The sequence below is a fragment of the Diabrotica virgifera genome, chromosome 10 (assembly GCF_917563875.1).
Source record: "Diabrotica virgifera virgifera chromosome 10, PGI_DIABVI_V3a".
NCBI classification, from domain to species: Eukaryota; Metazoa; Arthropoda; class Insecta; order Coleoptera; family Chrysomelidae; genus Diabrotica; species Diabrotica virgifera.
The window spans coordinates 142,094,514-142,116,700 of record NC_065452.1 but is presented as its reverse complement, the minus strand read 5'-3'; the positions used below and the strand labels follow the sequence as shown (position 1 = coordinate 142,116,700).

The 22,187-nt window shown below is 32.8% G+C and overlaps 1 protein-coding gene across 4 annotated transcripts in view; it reads right to left on the bottom strand.

Annotated features, from left to right (window-relative positions):
• Window positions 1-5,388: 5,388 nt before the first annotated feature.
• LOC114332769 (fibroblast growth factor receptor homolog 1) overlaps window positions 5,389-22,187 on the bottom strand; it is a 219,043-nt gene continuing 202,244 nt past the window's right edge. For 3 of the 4 annotated variants that reach the window (XM_050663224.1, XM_050663221.1, XM_050663223.1), the window contains exons 9-12: window positions 17,728-17,959; window positions 15,123-15,424; window positions 14,649-14,886; window positions 5,389-14,564 (exon numbers count right to left, since the gene is read on the bottom strand). In XM_050663224.1, the coding sequence (XP_050519181.1) occupies window positions 14,257-14,564; window positions 14,649-14,886; window positions 15,123-15,424; window positions 17,728-17,959 (1,080 nt within the window). In that variant the 3' untranslated portion in view covers window positions 5,389-14,256. The remainder of the gene's footprint in view (window positions 14,565-14,648; window positions 14,887-15,122; window positions 15,425-17,727; window positions 17,960-22,187) is intronic. The other variant, XM_050663222.1, reaches the window with a different exon arrangement.

Genomic DNA, 22,187 nt, shown 5'->3' with positions numbered 1-22,187 from the left:
CGTTTATCAATTTCTAAACCTTGTTGACCTGAATCTTCAATTTTTACACCTAGGTATTCGAAGCATTCAACTTGTTGTATTTGTATACCATTGATCTGTATACTCACGTTTTCTTTAGTTTCTGCTATTACCATCACTTTTGTTTTTGTTAGGTTTAGTTTCATGCCACTTTCTTCTAATATTTCACTCCACGTTTGTAAGTTTTCTTGTAGGTCCTTTTCTTTTGCTGCCATTATAACGATGTCATCTGCAAAAGCACATTCTGATATTTCGATCGGTTGTAAGTTTTTGTATCCTACAAATAGGTGTTTTGTTTTCTGACTACATTTTCTTTTTTTGTAAATGGAGCATATTATTGCTTCCGACTGTTCTGTTGGTAATTTTTCTTCATTCCATATTTTTTCGATTAATATCTGCATTTCTTCATGCATGTGATTCCCTCTATATTTGAACATCTCAGATGTTATTAGGTCGTTTCCTGAGCTTTTGTTATTGTTTAGGCTTTCTATAATATTTTTAACTTCTTCCCTGGTGGGAGGTATATATTTGATTTGGATTTGACTGTATACAGTGGAACCCCGATAAGTCGGCCCCCGATAACCCGGAAGTCCGGCTAACCCGGACCGATTTTCATCAGACAAACATTTCAACAATAAAAATGTATGTAATATAATATTTGAGAGATAATGGGTATTTGTGTAATTTGAACTATACGATAGTAAAAATGACTCATGGCACATGGCGACAGAGCGACGTTCATTACCTCGGATTATCGGAAACAACAAGCACCTGTTATTCCTTTATTTATTTCAAACTGTCTTAGCATTGTTTAAGAAAGACTAAAAGACTATTTAAAAAATGCTTTTTTAAACAATGGTCTTAGTCTCCACTGTTCTTAAATAACATAAAATCGTTCCGATTTTGACCGTATTATGTGTAGTACAGTCGTATTTCAATTATTATAACGGAGTTTATCTGTAAGTATACCGTCTTTTATTAATTTTTACCATATTCTCCGGCTAACCCGGATTTTTGATAACCCGGATCGGCCGTTGTCTTGATTAATCCGAGTTATCGAGGTTCCACTGTACTTGGATATTCTTCCTCGTTATCTAAGTTTACTTGCCCATACAGCAATGTTCGAAATATTTATTCGAGTTTTTCCATTTTGGTCTCTCATAAATAGAGGTTTACCTAACACAATATCTTTTCTTTCATTTTTTGCCCCCCGATACAGATCTCATGTCTTTCTTTGGGTAAGTTTGCTCAATTTCTTCAAGTTTTTCATTATATATCTTCTTTTATTTTCTCTTAATATTTTTTTACTTCTTTTTCGCTGTTCAAAATTCTGGTAAATTCGACCCTGTCTTTGATGTAAGCAATTAGTGTTGCCTATGTTTGTTTCAGCCGTAATATTTCAATTAAAATTCTAGTTATAACATGATATATTTATAGTCTAGTCGCAACATAGGGGGTCCCGTGGGCACTTTTAGGTCGCCGCGATTTGATGGTGGTATTATAGGTTTTTTGGGTCGCTGAATCCAATGGAAGTGGTCTGGAAGCCCAAATGTGGTGCGTTTAATTGTTATAGTAACAAATTATGGTAAAATTAGGTGTTTTTCAGGAATTATTAGAAGTCCTGTAAATAAATTGATAGTGTTAAGGTCTTCTCTGGTGTATGTTTGGTCGTTGAATCGAATGCGACTAGTCGCGATTACTCAAAATAATGTTCTTATTTTGTTAATAACAAAATAATTGTTTATTCGCCAAAAAGCTCGAAATGCGCTATCTACAGCAAGTTTGTAGTCTTTTTCATAGTATTTTTATACGCTAAATCGATTGCCACCAGTCGTGATAGCTTAAACCACGTTCCAACTTTGTTATTAATAAATTATTGCAAAAATAACGGTTTATAGTACGTTCACTCACGATTTTTGCTCTAGATTTTAAAAAACCAATTGGATTGACATGAAATTTGGCATACACGTAGCTAACATGTCAGACAAAACAAGTGATATTGTGCCGATGTCGGCTTTTACCCTGGAGGTGACTTTCAACCCTTTTCGGGGGTGAAAAAAGAAACCTTTAAAATAAGTCCGGAAGTGGATAAACTGATTAATTCTAAGCAACTTTTGTTGTATACAGTTTTTTCACTAAGTCAATACTTTTCGAGTTATTTTTGTTTTTTTGTCGAAAAATCAACATATTTACTCGCAAATAACTCGAAAAGTATTGACTTGGTGAAAAAAAAAATGTATAGAACAGAAGTTGCTTAGAATTAATCAGTTTATCCAATTCCGGACTTATTTTGAAGGTTTCTTTTTTCACCCCCGAAACGGGGCGAAACTCACCCCTAGGGTAAAAGCACACATCGGCACAATATGACTTGGTTTGTTTGACATGTTAGCTACGTGTATGCCAATTTCATGTCATTCCAGGTGGTTTTTTAAAATTTAGAGCAAAAACCGTGAGTAAACGTAATGTAAACGGTTATTTTTGCAATAATTTAATAATAACAAAGTCGGAACGTGGTTTAAGCTATCAAGACTAGTGACAATCGATTTTGCGTATAAAAATACTATGAAAAAGACTACAAACTTGCTGTAGATAACGCATTTAGAGATTTTCGGCGAATAAACAATTATGTTGTTATTAACAAAATAAGAACACATTTTAAGTAATCGCGACTAGTCGCATTCGATTCAGCGACCAAAAATACCCCAGAGAAGACCTTCACACTATCAATTTATTTACAGGGCTTCTAATAATTCCTGCAAAACACCTAATTTTACCATAATTTGTTAATAACAATTAAACGCACCACATTTGGGCTTCCAGACCACTTCCATTGGATTCAGCGACCCAAAAAACTTATAATACCTCCTCTATACCTTGGCCATAGTGGTGCTCAGTTAGTTATCCTTCTCAACATATCCGAGTGTAGGCGTCTCTGTTCTTTCTTCGTATTTTTCGTTTTTAATACTTTTTGTTTTTAATATCTTTTTGTGCTTCTTTTTCTGTGGTAATTTCTACTTCGTCGTTATCTTACTATTGGTCTATTTCTTCATCTTAATGTGTGTCCTTCGTAGTGAATAGTATTTTTTGTAATATTCCATATTCTGCTGATCTGTTTATCTTCAAATATGGTTTCTCTTTTTTAGGTTTTTAGTCGTCTTGTTTTAATGCTGGGCGTATTTTTTGTTTCTCTGGCTTTTTTGTACAATTGTTTAATTTCATGATTTGTTCTATATTTTTCAATAGCATCCAGCTTTTTATGTAACCAGTCATTTTTCTTCTTTTTATTTATTGCGTTTGCTTTGTTTCTCGCTATTTTGTGTTCTTCCTTGTTTTGTTCTGACGGGTTGTTGATCCATTTCATTATGGATGAGTTTTTTAGTGTTCTCTCTGTTTCACAGTCTTGATCGTACCAGTATTTATTTCTGTCTGTTATCTTTTTCTTTCGTATTATTTAATTTAATTCATTTTAATTTTTTATTTGTCGTTTCATTTACTTTACTTTTTAATTCTTGCCATCTTTCGTTTATATTTGTAGGTTTACTGATGAGGTTAATAAGGCAGTTGATGGAAAAATACAGGAGTAAAGAAACAAAAGCTCATATGGTATTCATTGATCTTGAGAAAACATATGATAGAGTTCCTCGAGAGATTCTGTGGTGGGCACTCAATAAGAAAGGAGTCCCTGGTGCATATGTAAAGATTATGAGGGATATGTATGAGGGAGTAACGACTAGTGTTACGACAGGTGTGGGAGAGACTGATAAATTTCATGTGAAAGTAGGATTGCACCAAGGCTCGGTGCTGAGTCCGTATTTATTCTCATTAGTTTTGGACCAGATAACAGCGAAACTACAGGGTAACATTCCATGGTGCTTAATGTATGCTGATGATGTGGTGTTAGTAGGAAATAGTGAAAGAGACTTAGAACAAAAACTGGAACAGTAGGCACGAGCTCTGGAGGAAAAAGGTTTAAAACTTAGTAGGACAAAGACAGAGTATTTGGAATGTTCATTTAAAGATGGAGTTACTACAAATATCTTTGGATGGTGAACTGATTGTAAAAAGCAATAGTTTTAAGTAGGTACCTACCTGGGATCGGTATTTACAGAGTAATGGAGGGCTGGATGGATGAAGTGGAAGGAAGCGAGTGGTGTGTTGTGCGACAGAAAAGTTCCAATGAAGCTGAAAGGAAAATTCTATAAAACAGCCAGAAGACCGGCTATGATGTACGGAACTGAATGTTGGGCAGTGAAAAAGAAAGAGGAACAACGAATGCATGTGGCCGAGATGAGAATGCTTAGATGGATGAGTTTAGTGACAAGAAAGGATAAAATTAAAAAGGATTATATTAGGGAAAGTCTAGGTGTGACATCAATTGATGCCACAATGAGAGAGCATAGGTTGAGATGGTTTGGTCATGTTCACCGTCGAGACGTTAATCATCCAATACGAAGAGTAGCTGAAGTGATTCCTGGAAGGAGTAGGAGAGGAAGACCAAAGAAGACGTGGGGGGAGACGATTAGGCAGGACATGTTGGTAAAGGGGATTAATATTGATATGACTCAGGATAGAATTGTCTGGAGAAATGCAATTAGGGAAGCCGACCCAGCATAGGGATAAGGCAAAGAGAATGATGACTGATGAGGTTGGATATATTTTCAATCATCTGTTGATCAAATTTCCTCTTATTTTAGTTTCTTCTAATGCTTCTAGGTTCCATTTCTTAGGGTTTGTTTTAGCTTAATATCTTTTTTTTTTTTCATCCGAGCGTGCTCATTTTTATTACCAGAAAGTGGTCCATGTTCGCGTTTGCCCCTTATCCAATGTTTTTGTACTAACTCTTTGGTTGCTAGGACGTGGTCGATTTGATTTTCGCTGCCAGATGGGTGTTGCCTTTGTTTTCTTGGATGCTCAGAAGGATGCTCTATAGACAAGTCATATTTATTCTTGCTGTGAGTTGATAGATTCTGTGGCCATTGTCATTATCTTTTTTTTTTGTGTACCCAAACCCATTGGTTGTTTTGTGTGTGACCCTTTCTGTTTCCGATTAGGCCTTTCAAATATCCTTCTTTTTCCAGTTGGGCGATTGCGTCCCCCAGTATATATTAATAGCATGTCTTTTTTGGTATTTCGTCGCATGCTATATTATATTTATACTAAATTTACAATCAAGATGCAATAGAAATAAACAAACCAAGACACGTTAAATGCTACTAGGAGCATTCCCAAATCATGATTTCCAAAGTTTATACAATGTAAATTATGATTCGGAAATGCTCCTAGTAGCATTTAACGTATCTTGGTTTTTTTATCTCTACTGCATCTTGATTGTAAATTTAGTATAGATGGGATTAAATAAAACACTCGTGCTTCTCTTAATAATAAATATATTTAAACTCGAAACAATGCAGTTCTGACATGATCTATATCAAACATTTTATTTAACTTATGTAAAAAGAAACGTGATGTTTTGATTACATTACGGATAAGGTAGTAAAAGTAATATAAATAAAAAAATGTACTTCATACAACTAAGTCTTGTTTTTAACATTCAATTAAAATATGTTATTTCTATAAGTAGTATAAAAACCATCTAAATCAGTGATACATGAATAATCTCTCAGTTGAATCTAGTACGAAAGTATGATTACCAGTCCAGCTATTAATGCAACACACTGTATTTATACTGTTTGTTCAACTATTCCCTGAAGTAGAAATCCTATCTATATTGTGTTTAAGGTAAAAAATAACATGCATTGCCTTATACATTATGTTTAATGTAAAATATAACAATTATTGCATTCTATATTATGTTTAAGGTAAAAAATAACAATTATTGCGCATGTTCGATTGCAATTTTCGGTTTACCAAAACCATTAAATCCTAGATGGACCAGGGCCTAAAAAAGCAACACTTTATTCAACTATAACTCAAATATAAATTAAATTGTCTTAATTAACAGAAACATACTGTTATTTTAGCTTTCCCTAAGATCATTAAAATTATCAGTTGGCAAAATGCCTGTAAATACACATTTATACAATACGTTAAGTTTTCGATTAGATATAGCCGACTGAAGGAAGAGCTAAAATCGGCAACATTGCTTATTCCACTATCGTTGTGACGAATGACGAATAGGACGGAGCGACGGAGTTACAATCGGTGAGAATCAGATGCATTAGCGTGGGAAGAGGGGACTGTATCGTACTCGACGGCGCTCAGTGTTGCCATTTATAATATGTACATATATCTAATTTATAACTAAACATGCTGTATAACTTTGTGGCGTCAGATAATTAAGCACTTTAGATGGAATACCCACTCCACCTGGTAGCACGATGAGTCCGGCACAATAGAATTAGAAATAGTGTGCACTACTATTAACCAGCATTCCAAGAACCGGAATTGATGCCTGCTATATTAACAGACGAAATTACGAATGCATTGAACAAAACGAAAAGAAATAAAGCTCTGGAAGAAGATAATATCGTTATAGAAGCTGCAAATAATGGAGACGAACTTTTAGAGAATATAAAGGAACGTTCAACTTATGTCTGCACTAAAAATACCTACAAGATGGCACAGTGCACCTGCCATTTTATTTCACAAAAAGTGAGATCCAAAAGACCTCGAGAATTACCGACCCATAAGCCTGTTAAACCCCCTCTACAAGTTATTCACAAGAATAATAACTGAACAAAAAATTAGATTTTTACCAACCTAAGGAAGAGGCAAGTTATACAAACTCCTTACAAGAATATTAACGAATCGTCTTGAGAAAAAACTTGATTTCTACCAGCTAATGGAGCAAGCGGGATTTCGTACCGGATTTGGAACAAATGATCACTTACAGAGCATTAAAACGGTAATAGAAAAGACTATCGAATATAATCGACCACTCGTTTTGGCTTTTGTAGATTTCCATAAAGCCTTTGACACGGTAGAATTTCACAAAATTCTGGAAGCACCACAAGCATGCCGCATTGACTACCGATACACAAGGTTAATTTACAATACATATAAGAACGCAACTATGTCGGTGAAACTACATAAAAACACAGACCATATCCCAATCGGCAGAGGAATCCGACAGGGCGATACCTTATCGCCTAAACTGTTTACCGCAGTACTAGAATATGCTTGTAAAATACTTAACTGGGAAGAGCGAGGCCTGAATATTGACGGTAGAAGATTAACAAATTTGAAATTCGCAGACGACATAGTTTTATTCTCTGACAACCTCAAGGAGATATGTACAATGCTACATGAACTTCAGTTAGCGTGTGCCAGTGTAGGTCTTAAAATAAACATCTCCAAAACAAAATTCATGACAAACCTAGTACCTAGCGGAAATATCAATATTGGAGACAACGAAGTAGAGCTAGTGGAAAAATTACATATACCTTGGACACGAAATAAAGATCACAAGAGACAACCAAACATGCGAACTACGAAGAAGAATAAACCTAGCATGGGTAGCCTATGGAAAACTCAAAGATATCTTTAAAAGCGATATACCAATTTCTTTAAAACGTAAAACATTTGACCAATGTGTGTTGCCTGTGATGACTTATGGTGCCGAAACTTTGAGATTGACAGCTACAACTTCTAAAATGCTGCAAATAGCTCAGAGGAAAATGGAAAGGTCAATGCTGAGTATATCTGGGCCGGACACGTCGCCCGAATCAGTGATGGGAGGTGGACGAAGAGATTACTTGAGTGAAGGCCGAGATTAGACAAAAGAAGTAGAAGAAGACCACCTACTCGTTGGACTGACGATCTCAAGAAAATGTCAAGAAATTGGATGCAAAGTGCTCAAAATAGAGCACAATGGACAAAAATTAGGGAGGTCTATGTCCAGCAGTGGACGCAAAGGGCTGGAGGATGATGTTGATGAAGGAAGAGGCAGGTATTAGGAAAACGCATTAACGACCATCTCCACTGCATAGAAGGTATTATAGAAAAATCTTTCGAATATAAAAGGACATTGGTCCTGGCTTTCGTAGACTTTCGCAAAGCATTCGACACGATATAAATTAACAGCATAATGAGAGCGTCCGAGGAAAGTCGTATAGATTATCAGTACTCCAAACTTATCGCGAACATAATACAATAATTTAACCATGCTTTAAAACAATTGTAGTGGGACGCCAAAGGAACCAATGTCGACGGCGAAATGGTCTTGCACCTACGATTTGCATAAAACATATGTCATACGTCAATAAAAGTGCCATAATTAGTGTTTCATTTTGCCAAAAGTTAATATTTCTAATAGGCAACAGTAAGATATCGTCTTCTTAGCCAGATACCTTAAGGATATTAAAAAAAATGGGTTCAGGTGGGAAAAAAGTTCAGGAAGGATGTTCAGGACACAAAATAAATATACACATTATTCATAAAGTATCTACGGAAGCTATTACTTATAATTATATATCCAGTGTGAAAAGCTATTATGGAATATTATTTTTGACGTTACTTTAGCAGAACTACTGTCAACACAGGAACACTTTAAGTAATTTCCAAATTTCACCCCCTATTATCCATATTCTCCGCAATATTTATAGTTCTTTGAAGTCGTGTATTAAGAAACTTATCTATAACGTATCAGGTTTTATTCCCTGGGTATGACGCACGTACTGGGAGCGTCTCCAGGTACAAAATAATGGAACAGTTGGAAACATGGGTAGAGGTACTTCAGGAAGGCTGAGAAGAGGGTAAATACGTCTATAGCTTGGCAAAACACCACAACTGCTGATGACCTATGATGACCTTTTCCAATTCCTAATGCAGGCAACGTTCTGTGGATGGAGGTCGCTGTAGTAATAGTGACTGTAGCGTTCCTCTGGAGGTACCACACTTAACCCCCTTGTAAGTAACATTACCCGCCCATACGGACCAGATGGACCTTCTTGTCTCTGCTGAATCTTCTTGTCTCTGTTGTTCGTGGGTGGAGATGGGAGGAGGTGGAGTATCTGCCTCTTAACCTGCATCTCCCCCGAAGTGGACACTTTAAGGGAGAACAGGAGAAAAATACCATCAATGCTGGACTCGGGTGAATCTTCTTGAGTATATTTTTATTTTTGATAGAAGAACCTAGGTATATATATATTCCATAAGTGGTTTTGACACTGTATAATTTATACATATTGAAGAAAAAACCCTGTATTTTTTACTATTAACTTATTAATGCCCATTGTTTATATTATCATGTTGATTATTGCTATATCACTACTGTTATAAAAAATATGACCATATAAAAATGTAATAATCTGAGCTACTGTTTAAGGGGGCTTTATTATGTGTCAATTTCGAAAAAAAGTATTTATTTTGGAATTTATTGTGATTTTTATGGTAGACAGGGTGTTTAATTGGGAAACGGAAAAACTTTCATGGTGAATAGAGGTCAAGGAGCCGGTTCTACATATAGTACATTTTTTGCCCTACCGACTTTTATAACCGAGTTACAGGGTGTTTTATCGATTTTGCCCTTTTCTTTCCCCAGCCATAACTTTAGAACCACCCTGTATATTTTTTTGATATTTGGTACACATATGTCTCATTCAAAACCCAAACGACCGACATACTAACCATAAGAAAAATCCAGGTCCGGATTAACAAAAAATTATAAAGTAATTGTGACCTTAAAACAACACCCTGTATATTGAAATTTTGAAAATCTGTTTGCATATTTGAAAAGAGCACAAAAAAGTAAGTTTAATGGTTTGCTTCAATTTTTCGGCCAGACAATTTTATGACTTTAATTATGAAATTATATTGAATTTTTTAAGAACTTTGACATTAAAAAGCAGATATTATTAACTTTTAGTTATAAATTATTAAAGTTAATGAATAAATACTCATTTTAAAAATAATCAATACTTATTTACCACATTGTAACGACCCAATTACTAATGACAAGAAAAATCCAGGTCCGAATTAAGAAAAAAATACAAAGTAATTGTGACCTTGAACCAACACCCTGTATATTGAAATTTTAAAAATTTGTCTGCACATTTTAAAAGAGCATGAAAACTGTGATTAAAGGCTTATTTTAATTTTTTCGATGTTGATTTAATTACATCAATTTTGAAATTATATTGAAATTTTAAAGAACTCTGAGATTAAAAACCAGGTATTGTTAACTTTTAATAATAATTTAATGTTAATGAATCAATACTTACTTTAAAAATACTTAATACTTATTTACTACGCTGGCTTCATAGATTCTCTGGATTTGTAGCTGTATGCACATCATTAAAAATTAGAAATGCGAGAATTGGGATATTTTAATGATTTAGTAAAGAATTAAAAAAACTGCTATATCTAATAAAACAAAAATTCGTTACAATTCAACAATTTAACATAAATTAAAAATATTTGAACTATAACAGTTGCTCAAAATGTCCGCCATTTTGTTCGATGCATTTCCTTGCTCGTTTTAAAATATTTCGAATCGATTTTCTAAGTATATTGGGATTGTTCTTCATTTTTCTGGTAGCTTCTTGTGACGTTGACAGAATTAATCAATATGAGTTCAAAATTGCCGTAATTAAATTATCTGCGCAAAAATTTGACATGCACCTTTTAACGCAGTTTTTTATGCTCTTTTAAAATACGCAAACAAATTTTCAAAATTTCAATATACAGGGTGTTGTTTCAAGGTCACAATTACTTTATATTTTTTTCTTAATCCGGACCTGGATTTTTCTTGTCATTAGTAATTGGGTCGTTCCAATGTGGTAAATAAGTGTTATTTAATTTTAAAATGAGTATTTATTCATTAAATTTAATAATTTATAACTAAAAGTTAATAATATCTGCTTTTTAATGTCAAAGTTTTTAAAAAATTCAATATAATTTCAAAATGAAAGTCATAAAATTGTCTGGCCGAAAAATTGAAGCAAACCATTAAACTTACTTTTTTCTGCTCTTTTCAAATATGCAAACAGATTTTCAAAATTTCAATATACAGGGTGTTGTTTTAAGATTACAATTACTTTATAATTTTTTGTTAATCCGGACCTGGATTTTTCTTATGGTTAATATGTCGGTCGTTTCGGTTTTGAATGAGACATATGTGTACCAAATATCAAAAAAATATACAGGGTGGTTCTAAAGTTATGGCTTAGGAAAGAAATGGGCAAAATCGATAAAACAACCTGTAACTCGGTTATAAAAGTCGGTAGGGCAAAAAATGTAGTATATCTTGAACCGGCTCGGTGACCTCTATTCACCACTAAAGTATTTCCGTTTCCCAATGAAACACCCTGTATAAGGTTCTAAATTTTTTGGCTTAATAAACGCATCCTAAAATGTGCAAAAAAATTTTTTTTATTTAATTACTTTATTTCAACATCTTATAAATTTAAAATGGCGGATTGTCCCAAAATTGTCTGAAAGGAACAATTCCAAGAAATTATCTGAAACATAAGATTCACGAAGATTTCTGTGTAGTATACTATAATAAATTTACAATCAAGATGCAGTAGAAATAAACAAACCAAGACACGTTAAGTTCTACTAGGAGCACTGCTGAATCATAATTTACAATGTATGTACATTGTAAATCCCAAATCATGATTTCCAAAATTTATACATTGTTAATTATGATTCGGGGGTGCTCCTAGTAGCAGTTAACGTGTTTTGGTTTGTTTATTTCTACTGCATCTTGATTGTAAATTTAGTATAGTAACTATAGTATGAACTAAAAAAAAAACAAGTTCTATAAAGAATTGACTTCGATATTTTTTGCTATTTTTGGCAGTTTGACAACCGAAAAAGGTAGAAAAAAAATTGAAATTATAGCGTTATGTTAGTTCATGCGATACTCAAATGTGTAGCAAATACTTAGTTAAAATTTTAGAAAGAGCGGTCCAATCAATTTTGAGAAATCGTGGTCGCAGTATGTAAAAAACAGATTTTTAGAAGAACGTGTTAAATCCCTTTTTTTTCTCATTCTGTTTTTTTTTCATATTTTCAGAGAATATTTATTAAGCCAAGAAAATGTAGAAGCTTATGTACCATAAAAGTCACACAATAAATTCCACAAAATAGTTTTTTTTTAATTGACACATTATAAAGGATCCATAAATAATTGATACTGAATTCTAGGATTAAAATCTGATAACTGTTTTAAGGTATATGGCTTTCTAGGAGTATTCGATGTAGAATAATTAATACTGATAATATTTTGATGCATTACAAATATTCAATATTGATCAAATTACAAATATTCAATAAAATCACAAATCGTTATTAAGAAATAATAAGTTTTGGTCATAACTTTACCGCAAAGAGTATTTTAGTGTTTCTCAGAAGTAGTTTTTATAGTCACCAGTTTTGAAGATTTTTTTTAAAATCTGTATAAATCCTACATCGGATACACGAAACATTCATCACTATAACAATATAACTTATTAAGTGACGTATTTATGAGATCGATTTAATGTTTCATTACATTATAAGCATCTTCCTTAGGGATGTAATGGCACAGATATAATGTTGTTAACATGTCTCTAAGCTGTGTAGGGTCTTGTTTCTGATGCGCACTTCATCGTCATTACAGTAGGAAAAATGAAAGAATACCCATGAACGAACATATAAAACACGCTGTATTTTCCTGTCACCGTGTCACACAAAAAATTGGCTAGCGCAAGTACATGTAATAATTATTATTACATGTACTTGCGCTGGGCAATTTTCTTTGTTACACGGTGACAGGGAAATACAGCGTGTTTTATATGTTTGTCCATGGGTATTCTTTCATTTTTCTGACTGTATGGTTCTTATACTGGACTTACAGATTCTTGATTTCATATCACACTTATAGTGTCGGTTACGCCGTATAGGGCATTATTAAGGCATCCTGCTAATCTATTATCTCTTTGTACTTGATCTTTTATTTCTTTTCAGCTGGATAGTGTAGATACTTTATTTCAATTACTTGTTCAATGCCAACTCCATCGATTTCCAGTTTACTTCTTACATCTTCCAGTTTACTGGATTGAGATCGTCAGGTTGAATAGCACAGGGCTTAGTCAATCTCTCTGTCTGTATATATACATTCTGTAAGTTGCCCATCAATTTTGACTTCTATGTTATGATTTTGACAGACCTTTTCAGTTGCTGTTATAATATCCAGATACATCTCTTTATTATGCAAGAGATGTATTACATCTTACTCTGTCAAATGCCTTCTTCAAGTCAATCAAACATAGAAATGCGAGTCTATTGCATTCTAATGCTTTCTCTGTAATCTGTCTTATGACGAATATTGGCTCTGTATACGACCTTCCTATAAAGAAACCTTGTTGCTCATCAGCGCAAGTTTATGAGCTAATTTATTCCTAATGCAATAAGTGTAATAGTCACTTTTATAGATTTACAACAAACAACTGAAACAACATGTAAAGTAGATACCGAAATATCATTACCTACTCGTAACAAATATTTTTAAATGTCTATTTTGTGTACCCTGTAAGCAAAAATATGGGCACCCACACCTGACACTGCCCGCTTCTACAATTTTATTACTCCGTGGCGATTACGAAAATTGTATAGCAGATTCATGTTGTACCGATAATCGTCTACTGTCCCCCACCAGTCTATTTTGTTACATTCCCTAAGAAGCTTCTTATAAAGATGAAAATGTTGATTATACCTCAATTAATCTCAAAATTCGATATTAACGCGGTGTTAAGATTGGTGCTAAGATATCTCGTAACATCGACAGTTCGTAACTATTCCTAACGGTATAATTCATTCTTAACGTCAAAATTTAATTATTCTGTTTATTTTTGCTGGAAACCAATTAATATTACAGCTTTAATTGAAATTACATTTATCAATTTAACGAAAGAGCATCAGGATAAACATTTTTAACACATTTTATATTTCATGGAGAAATATGTTTTAAAAATTGTGTCTTAAACTGAATATAATCTACCTGTAACAGTAGCTATATCACTTTAAAATAATAATTCAGGACGAAAAATAAAAAAAATAAGTGTTGGCGTTACGAATTATGCCGTTACGAATAGATATAGTTACGAACTGTCGATTTTACGAGGTGTTGCCGTTACAAATTGACAGCGTTACGGATTATGCGTTACTTCTTGTGGAGTTACGAACTGTCGCGTGACGAGATGTCACGGAACCATTTAGATCAGTTAATTTAACCATTAAGAAATGACCAGAACTCAGGCTATAATTACAGAAATATATACTTAACATTATTGACTAGGACAAATGTTGTGTAAGAGAAACTGGAAATTCCTCATCGCAACTTGACTCTTGACTCGAAGGAGGAGTATCTAGTTGAGGAAGACCTAAATCAAGATATTCTTCGTTCGCTGTAATTGTTAATATTCTATCTAAGTCTTCCACTAGTTCTGAAAATATCGGTCGTTCGTTTGGTTGGTAACTCCAACATTCTCGCATCAGCATGTATATTTCTAGAGAACAACAGGGAGGTTTCTCCATTCGATGACCATTCCGTAACAACTGGAAGAGTTTTTCAACACTTGGTACCGAAGGATATGGTGTACCTAAACAATAAATAATATGTTGAATTTAGATATTGGTTCAATTTACATGATAGCAACAACATTAACAGATATCTCCTAGCTTACCTCCCAATGTCATGATTTCCCAAAGCAGAATTCCATAAGACCAAACATCTGACTGTGTGGTATACATTCGATGAAATAGTGCTTCTGGAGCCATCCATTTAACTGGTAACCTTCCATCTGTCGTCTTTCTATAATAGTCACTGCAGTGAATATCTCTAGCCAGACCAAAATCGGCTATTTTTAGGATATAGTCGTCACTGACTAGTACATTTCTAGCAGCCAAATCTCTGTGAATACACTAAAAAGAACGATATAAGTTAAAATATAAAAACCTAAAGCGGTGGCTTAACAGTACTGTTGCCGTTAGCAAGCCTGCATAAAGGAGGAGGAAGTCTTCAGCAAGGTTAGCACCCTACACGGCCTCCTGGTTCACCCGATTTGAATCAAATTAAATTTAAATCAAACTTCTTAGGCTCAGCTAAAGGAATTGTGAGCGAAAGAAGAATACCTAGCCTAATCTAATTTTCGACTTACCCTTCTAGAAGCGAGATACTCCATACCTCTTGCAACTTGGTAAGCAAAGGACACTAAATCTTTTTGCGTTAAGGTCTTTTTCTCTTTTTTCTCTCCGACAGCTAGTTCATAGCCAGATGAAGGTCTATGCTGTCGTAAAAAGTCTCGTAAGTTCCCATGTGGAGCATATTCTACTATTACATACAATGGACCACCTTGCGTGCAACATCCCAAAAGATTTATGATGTTTATATGCCTTCCAATCATCTTCATCATCTCCATTTCTGATACCAAGTCCATCATTTCGTTGTCTGTGTGACCCTCTAAAATTAATAAGTCAAGTTAGGCCAGGGTAATAAGACAAAAATATACCCTGTTCGTGACACTTCAACAGCCAGGGTTTTTTGGTTTTTTCGACAGGTAATACTTATAAGAACAAATTATTGTAACTATTTCCTGCTTAGGATCTGGCGGCAATTTTTATTTATAAACAATGTAGTGTCAAAAACGGCCTTTTTCCTTTTTTTTCAAATTAATGGAAAACAGTAAGAATTATGGTTTTCTTAGTACCTACATCTTCAAGAGAATGGAAAAAGCTTTAAAATGGCGTATTACAAAGTTTAATACACTCATTTATTGTTAATATAATAGGGAACTTGCATAAAATTTTAAATTCGAAAAAAATGTTATAAATCACAACAGAACATAATTTAAAACATGTATCAAATATTAAAAAGTTTTGTTTGGCTTTCGTTTGGCCCCTAAAGATGATTAAAAATTCGAATTAAAACAGGTGGCCCAAAACGCGTCGTGACGTCATTCGTTTAATCTATATGTGTACATTCTTCCAAAAAAGTAAACAAAATTTAAAATTAGACATTATAAACGTCAGTAGAAAATACAGTTATGTAACCTCACAAGTGTTTTTGATCGTTTGAACTATTTTAAATGTCGTTTAATAGTGTCAGTGTCAAAACGAATGCCAAACCTAATAGGGAACTTGCACATTTTTTTATTGCATAAGAATATTCAGTTTCCTTTAAAAATAAGATTTTCAAAATTTCACGCCTTAAAACCTCATAATAACAGAAGTACAAATTTAAAATCTATATATATTTTTTTGTTTTCTGGCCTTGGTTTAGAGGCCCTTTAGTCACCTTTAGTCAATTTAACTTTAAACCTTTAGTCAATTTAAAATAGTTCAAACGATCAAAAACACTTGTGAGGTTACATAACTGTATTTTCTACTGACGTTTATAATGTCTAATTTTAAATTCTGTTTACTTTTTTGGAAGAATGTAAACATAATTTAAACGAATGACGTCACGACGCTTTTGGGCCACCTGTTTTAATTTAAATTTTTAATCATCTTTAGGGGCCAAACGAAAGCCAAACAAAACTTTTTAATCTTTGATACATGTTTTAAGTTATGTTCTGTTGTGATTTATAACATTTTTTTCGAATTTAAAATTTTATGCAAGTTCCCTATTGCGAAAAAATGTCGAAATGTCAAAAAAAATAATTTCGCAATAACTATTGTAAAAATAAGTATAGATCTTTGAAATTTTTGTCAAATGAGGGTTCTTTGGTGCTTATTATGTGACAAAAATTTCAAAGCGATTCATTCAGTTGTTTAAATTTTATTCAAATTGTTTATCCCAGAGAGCTTTTTTTTGCAATAACATAAGTCAGAAAAAAATAATGTTAGAACCATTTTACAGGTGTCAAACGAAAGAGCATGAACTTTCAAACTGGTTTAAAACAAATGAAATAAAAAATGCATTTATTAGTAATAAATAATTACGCAAGTGTCGTCAATTTTTCTTTTTTTGAATCCTTTAAACTTTTTGAATAACTTTTTTCAAAAAAATCTATTTTTTACCGTTTTTTAGGTGCATAACTACCAAGTAATGTTATTTATATGATAATTCATGAAACATTGTAATAAATATATATAATTTATTATATAAAAAAATAAAAAGTTTAAAAGGAAAAATTGAACATACATACTTTTGCATAATTATTTATTACTAATAAATGCATTTTTTATTCACTTTTTTAAACCAATTTGAAAGTTTAGCTCATGATTTTTCATTTGACACCTGTAGAATGGTTCTAACATTATTTTTTTCTGACTTATGTTATTGCAAAAAAACTCTCTGGGATAAACAATTTGAATAAAATTTAAACAATTAAATGAATCGCTTTGAAATTTTTGTCACATATTAAGCACCAAAGAACCCTCATTTGACAAAATTTTTAAAGCTCTATACTTATTTTTACAATAGTTATTGCGAAATTAATTTTTTTGAAATTTAGACCGTTTTTCGCAATTATATTAACAATAATTGAGTGTATTAAACTTTGTAATATGCCATTTTAAAGCTTTTTCCATTCTCTAGAAGGTGTTTGTACTAAGAAAGCCATAAGTTTTACTGTTTTCCATTAATTTGCAAAAAAAAGGAAAAAGGACCGTTTTTTGAGATTAAATTGTTTATAAATAAAAATGGCCGCCAGATCATACGCAGGAAATAGTTATAATTTGTTCTTAACAGGTATTACCTGTCGAAAAAACCCTTCAGTACCCTGGCTGTTGAAGCTGTTGAAACTGTTAAAAATAGTGTACCTTTTAACATTTTAACTGCTACAATAACTGAGTTTCCTGGTTTGACAATATTACTGGCCTCAGCTTTTACAACTCTACCAAAAGCCCCTTCTCCAAGATTTTTGCCCAATAACAAATTTTCCCTACGTATTTCCCAATCAGAATCCATGGGCAATTCGTATTCAGAAACTTTGCCATCATCATTGTTGTTAACTTGAAGTTTTTGTTTTTCGATTTTAACCACTGGCATAAGCTAAAATGTAAACGAATAAAATGAAAAAGATCACTACCGTGACCTTAGATTAGTTTTGAAATTTTCTATTTTTTTAATTATTTTAAATGAAAGTACAGTGGAACCTCGATAAGTCGGATTAATCGGGACCGCGGCCGATCCGGGTTATCGAAAATCAGGGTTAGCCGGAGAATATGGTAAAAATTAATAAAATACATATAAATAATAAACAAATACACATTATAATTGCAAAAACAAGAACATAACTATGCAATATATCTAAATTACGTACAGTTGTATAGAGTAATCTTTATTTCTTGGTAAAAAACTCGGTCAAAGTGGAAAAATGTTTGTTTTGTCTGATGAAAATCTGTCCGGGTTAGCCGAACTTCCGGGTTATCGGAGGCCGACTTATCGGGGTTCGACTGTACATAACTTCAAGAATACTCTCTGAAAATTTCAGATTTATCGGAGCAAAATTACCGGTAACACAGCATGATGAATACTAGGGTGCATCGAAAAAGGCGAAAAAAATTTTTCTTTGCGATGGAAAAGTAATATCTTACAAAAGTTGCCCAATCAACTGTTAAGTATTTTGGTAATTTTTTTTTCGAAATTGGAAAATATCTTCTGCCCCCCAAGACAATTAAAAATTTTGAAAAAATGTTAACAGACGAAAAAAATTTTTATTTTGAAACGAAAATGTAATAGCTCACAAAACTTGCCTAACACACTCTTCAGTATTTTAGTAAAATTACGTTGAAATAAAAAAATATTTTCTGCCCCCCACGGCAACTAAAAATTAGAAAAAATACATTATTATGCAAATTTCTTTTGCAAGGGAAATGTAATACCTTATAGAACTTGAATAAATAAATTCGGTTTAAATTGGAAAATTTTTTCTGGTTTCACAAGGCAATTAAAAATTTTACTTAAGAAAAGTGTACTAAAACATTCTTTTTATAACAAACTAGCCTAACTTATCTGTCTCCCTGACGTCACCCAAGTTTTTTAATACTAAAATAAATATAAAGCAAAGTACAAAATTGGGTACTTATATAAATATTACAAAAAAATATGGTAAAAGCCTTCTATTAGAAGATGTCTTCCGATTTAGCATTAAAGTGAGGCATAGTTTTTCTGGAATCAATTCGAGTTTTTATAAATCCATTCCTCGAATACGCTCCACAAACTGCTAGAGAAGCTTGTGTCACAAGCTTGACACATCGTTCTACACATTTCTCAATTTCTCAATCTCAATGTTAAAAGGGTCTAAGTTAGGATTCTTAATAAAATCTCACAGATTGTCACTCGAAAATTTAGAGAATATAGGTGGTTCTGTAAGGTGATATTCTTGTTAGTTAATTAACTCAAAGTAGTAGTTTGAATCAAAATTTTTATAGGAGAAACTTTGAAGACCCCCACGTTTTTGATTTGGTCACTGGCAAACTTCTTTTGATGTCCAAGGGGTAGATCATTTGAATGTCGCAGACATACAAACCACTGAAGCTATTTTTTAAGATGTTCTTCTAACAGCAGTATTACATCACCCTTAACACCAGTATTTACGACTGTTTCGTCACATGCAATAGCTGGATTTGATACTTTCTGATATACCAGACAGCGGATACCCATATTGACCATAAAACTTGATACTGTTTTTTACTTGAGCCAAAGTTTTGTCTTTGCGTCGGTAACTTTCTTGTTTTACCGTTGTTCTCTCTGATTACATTTGTTTTTGTTTTCCCTATCAATTGAGCTTATCATCATTTTTCTGGGACCTCTTTGATTTAATAGAAATTCGCGCTCATGCAGAGGCACTTTTTGAGATTTGCTACAAAGACAATTAATCAGAGTGTCACATTTGCATGCTGCAAGATCGAAACGTGTAGTTTTACTTTTGTTCTTAAAGCATTGAATTTTATTTTTGTAAAATTCACTGTTTTGCCTGTTCTTAAATGGTTTCATAAGTTTCATATATTTGTCATGATAGGCTTTTAAAAGCTGAATAATTCTTGTATATTAAATTATTGGAATTAAAACCTTTTTCCATATTTCCTCCAATTTAATTGTAACCTGTTCGGCAATACCAGAAAATTCTGGCTCTTTCTTTCCGAGTTTTTTATCCCCTTGCAACCACAAAACTTCATCGCTTGTTTGTATTTCGGTAAAACATTTGCAGGTATATTTGGTGGTTGCCAAAAAATGGGACGGTCCACAGCACATCTTGATTTTATTCCCCACGGTCCTGGTTTATCTATTTTAAAAATCTTTAATTTACAAACAACAATAATAACAAAGTAAGACATCGCACCAAACATAAGTGAAAATTACACGCACGGACTCACGAAGCGGGACATTTCAAAGGGGCTGGGGAGACTAAAAAAACAAATAAAACTTTAAATATCGTTTAAATTTGTAATTTACAACATTTTAAGTTTTCTTTAATTGATCTTAGTGCACATATTTTATTCCAAATAATATAAATTGAAGTTTCCATAAAAATCAGGTATTTAATAAAATTCAAGGTCGTTGTGGGGGGGGGGGCAGAAAATTCAGAAAAAAATTTTTATAAAAATACTAATATGTTGAACAATAACACTAGCAACTTTTCACGCTATTAGATATAACATTTCCAACTTTTATTTTTTCGATGCACCCTAATGAATACCCCTACCATTGATTGACTTTGCAGCAGTTTCGCGCCAGCGCGCTTGAGTGTAGTGAAGAACGTTCAACAGCTGTTCCCCTTCTCTTTTGTAAATTACCCCGCGATTCAAAAACATATATTCCGGAGCGCATCACTTTACGATTTGACAGACAAAAAGAAATTGAAAATAAAAGTTGTCAAAACTTTAAATGCGTTTTTCTCAAAACTGCTTTTTTTCAAAGGCGGTGGACATTGTAACTCAAATACTACTTGATAGATCCACCTGAAATTTTGCATATACATATTTGCTTTAGACATTTCGTGAGGTAACAATGTCGAGATATTTTTTGTCTTATGCTTATTTTTTGTTTAACAATAAAAGGTATGTTGATTTTTACCCTATTTTACAAAAAAATTTCGATGTATTGACTTCTGTGTGATACCAAAAACTCAAAAATCGTTAAAACTAAAATAAACTCGACAGCTTTACCTCGAGAAACTCATAAGCTAATAAAATCTTTTTTTATTATTTTTATTCATTTGTTTCACATGATCCAATGTCGAGTTCTGATGTCCACCGAAAAATCCATTTTTTTTGAGGTGTCTGTAAAAATTTGCTATCGTTGGCTTATTTTTCAATATTTTGCCTTGAAATTTTCTTTGAATATTCTTTGAATTGTACTGAATATGTTTATTTAATTTAAAAATAAAATAATTCTACCATAGTTACAAACACAATCATAAAAATGTGCTCGAAATGTTGATTTCAAACCATACCCTCCCCTTAAGGGGACAAATAGGATTGTTAGCCCAATAAATGACCGTTTTGGAGTGTAATTTTCAGGGGCAACTCCGAATAGCATGACAATTTGGATTTAGGTTCTACTTACCCTCCACTTCAAAGTTGAATTTGTGTCATTGGTTGCTTTTACTTGGGGGGTGTCAGTCACCCCTTCTCGAGGGTGAAAAACGCGTGTTTAAAATAAACCTGGAAATGTATAAACTTACAGATTATAAGCAACTTTCGTTCTATAAATTTTTTTACGTAAGTCAATACTTTTTGAGTTATTCGCGATTGAAAATGTTTATTTTTCGACAAAAAAACTACGTTTTTACACCGTTTTTCGCAAATAACTCAAAAAGTAAATATGTTATCGAAAAAACACTCTTAGCAAAAGTGTAGCCTATAAAAAACCGAAAAAAAATGGTGTATCAGTAAAGTCTATAAATTGATTAAAAGCAAAGTCTAATTCCAAATCGAAAAATTCAACGCGAAATCACCGAAAAATAAGCACTTTTCGGGAAAAGCTTATTAACATTTTTAAAGTATCTAAAAAAAAGTTTTATATTTGTGTTTTACAAAAGTTTCTATCATCAAAAATAAACGAGTTACACTGAAAAAAAGTTGGCCCCTTTTTTTGGTAAAAAAAATCGTGAAACCTCCCTCTTTTTAGCACCCTAAATAAAATTAATCGTTACCGCTTTACCATTTATTTTAACTATGTGTATTGTTTATATGATCTGTAAGTTTGATTGGTTTGAAGTGCTTATTTTTGAAAAAAAATGTTTTATAGTAAAAAGAAATTTTCTAAAAATTTT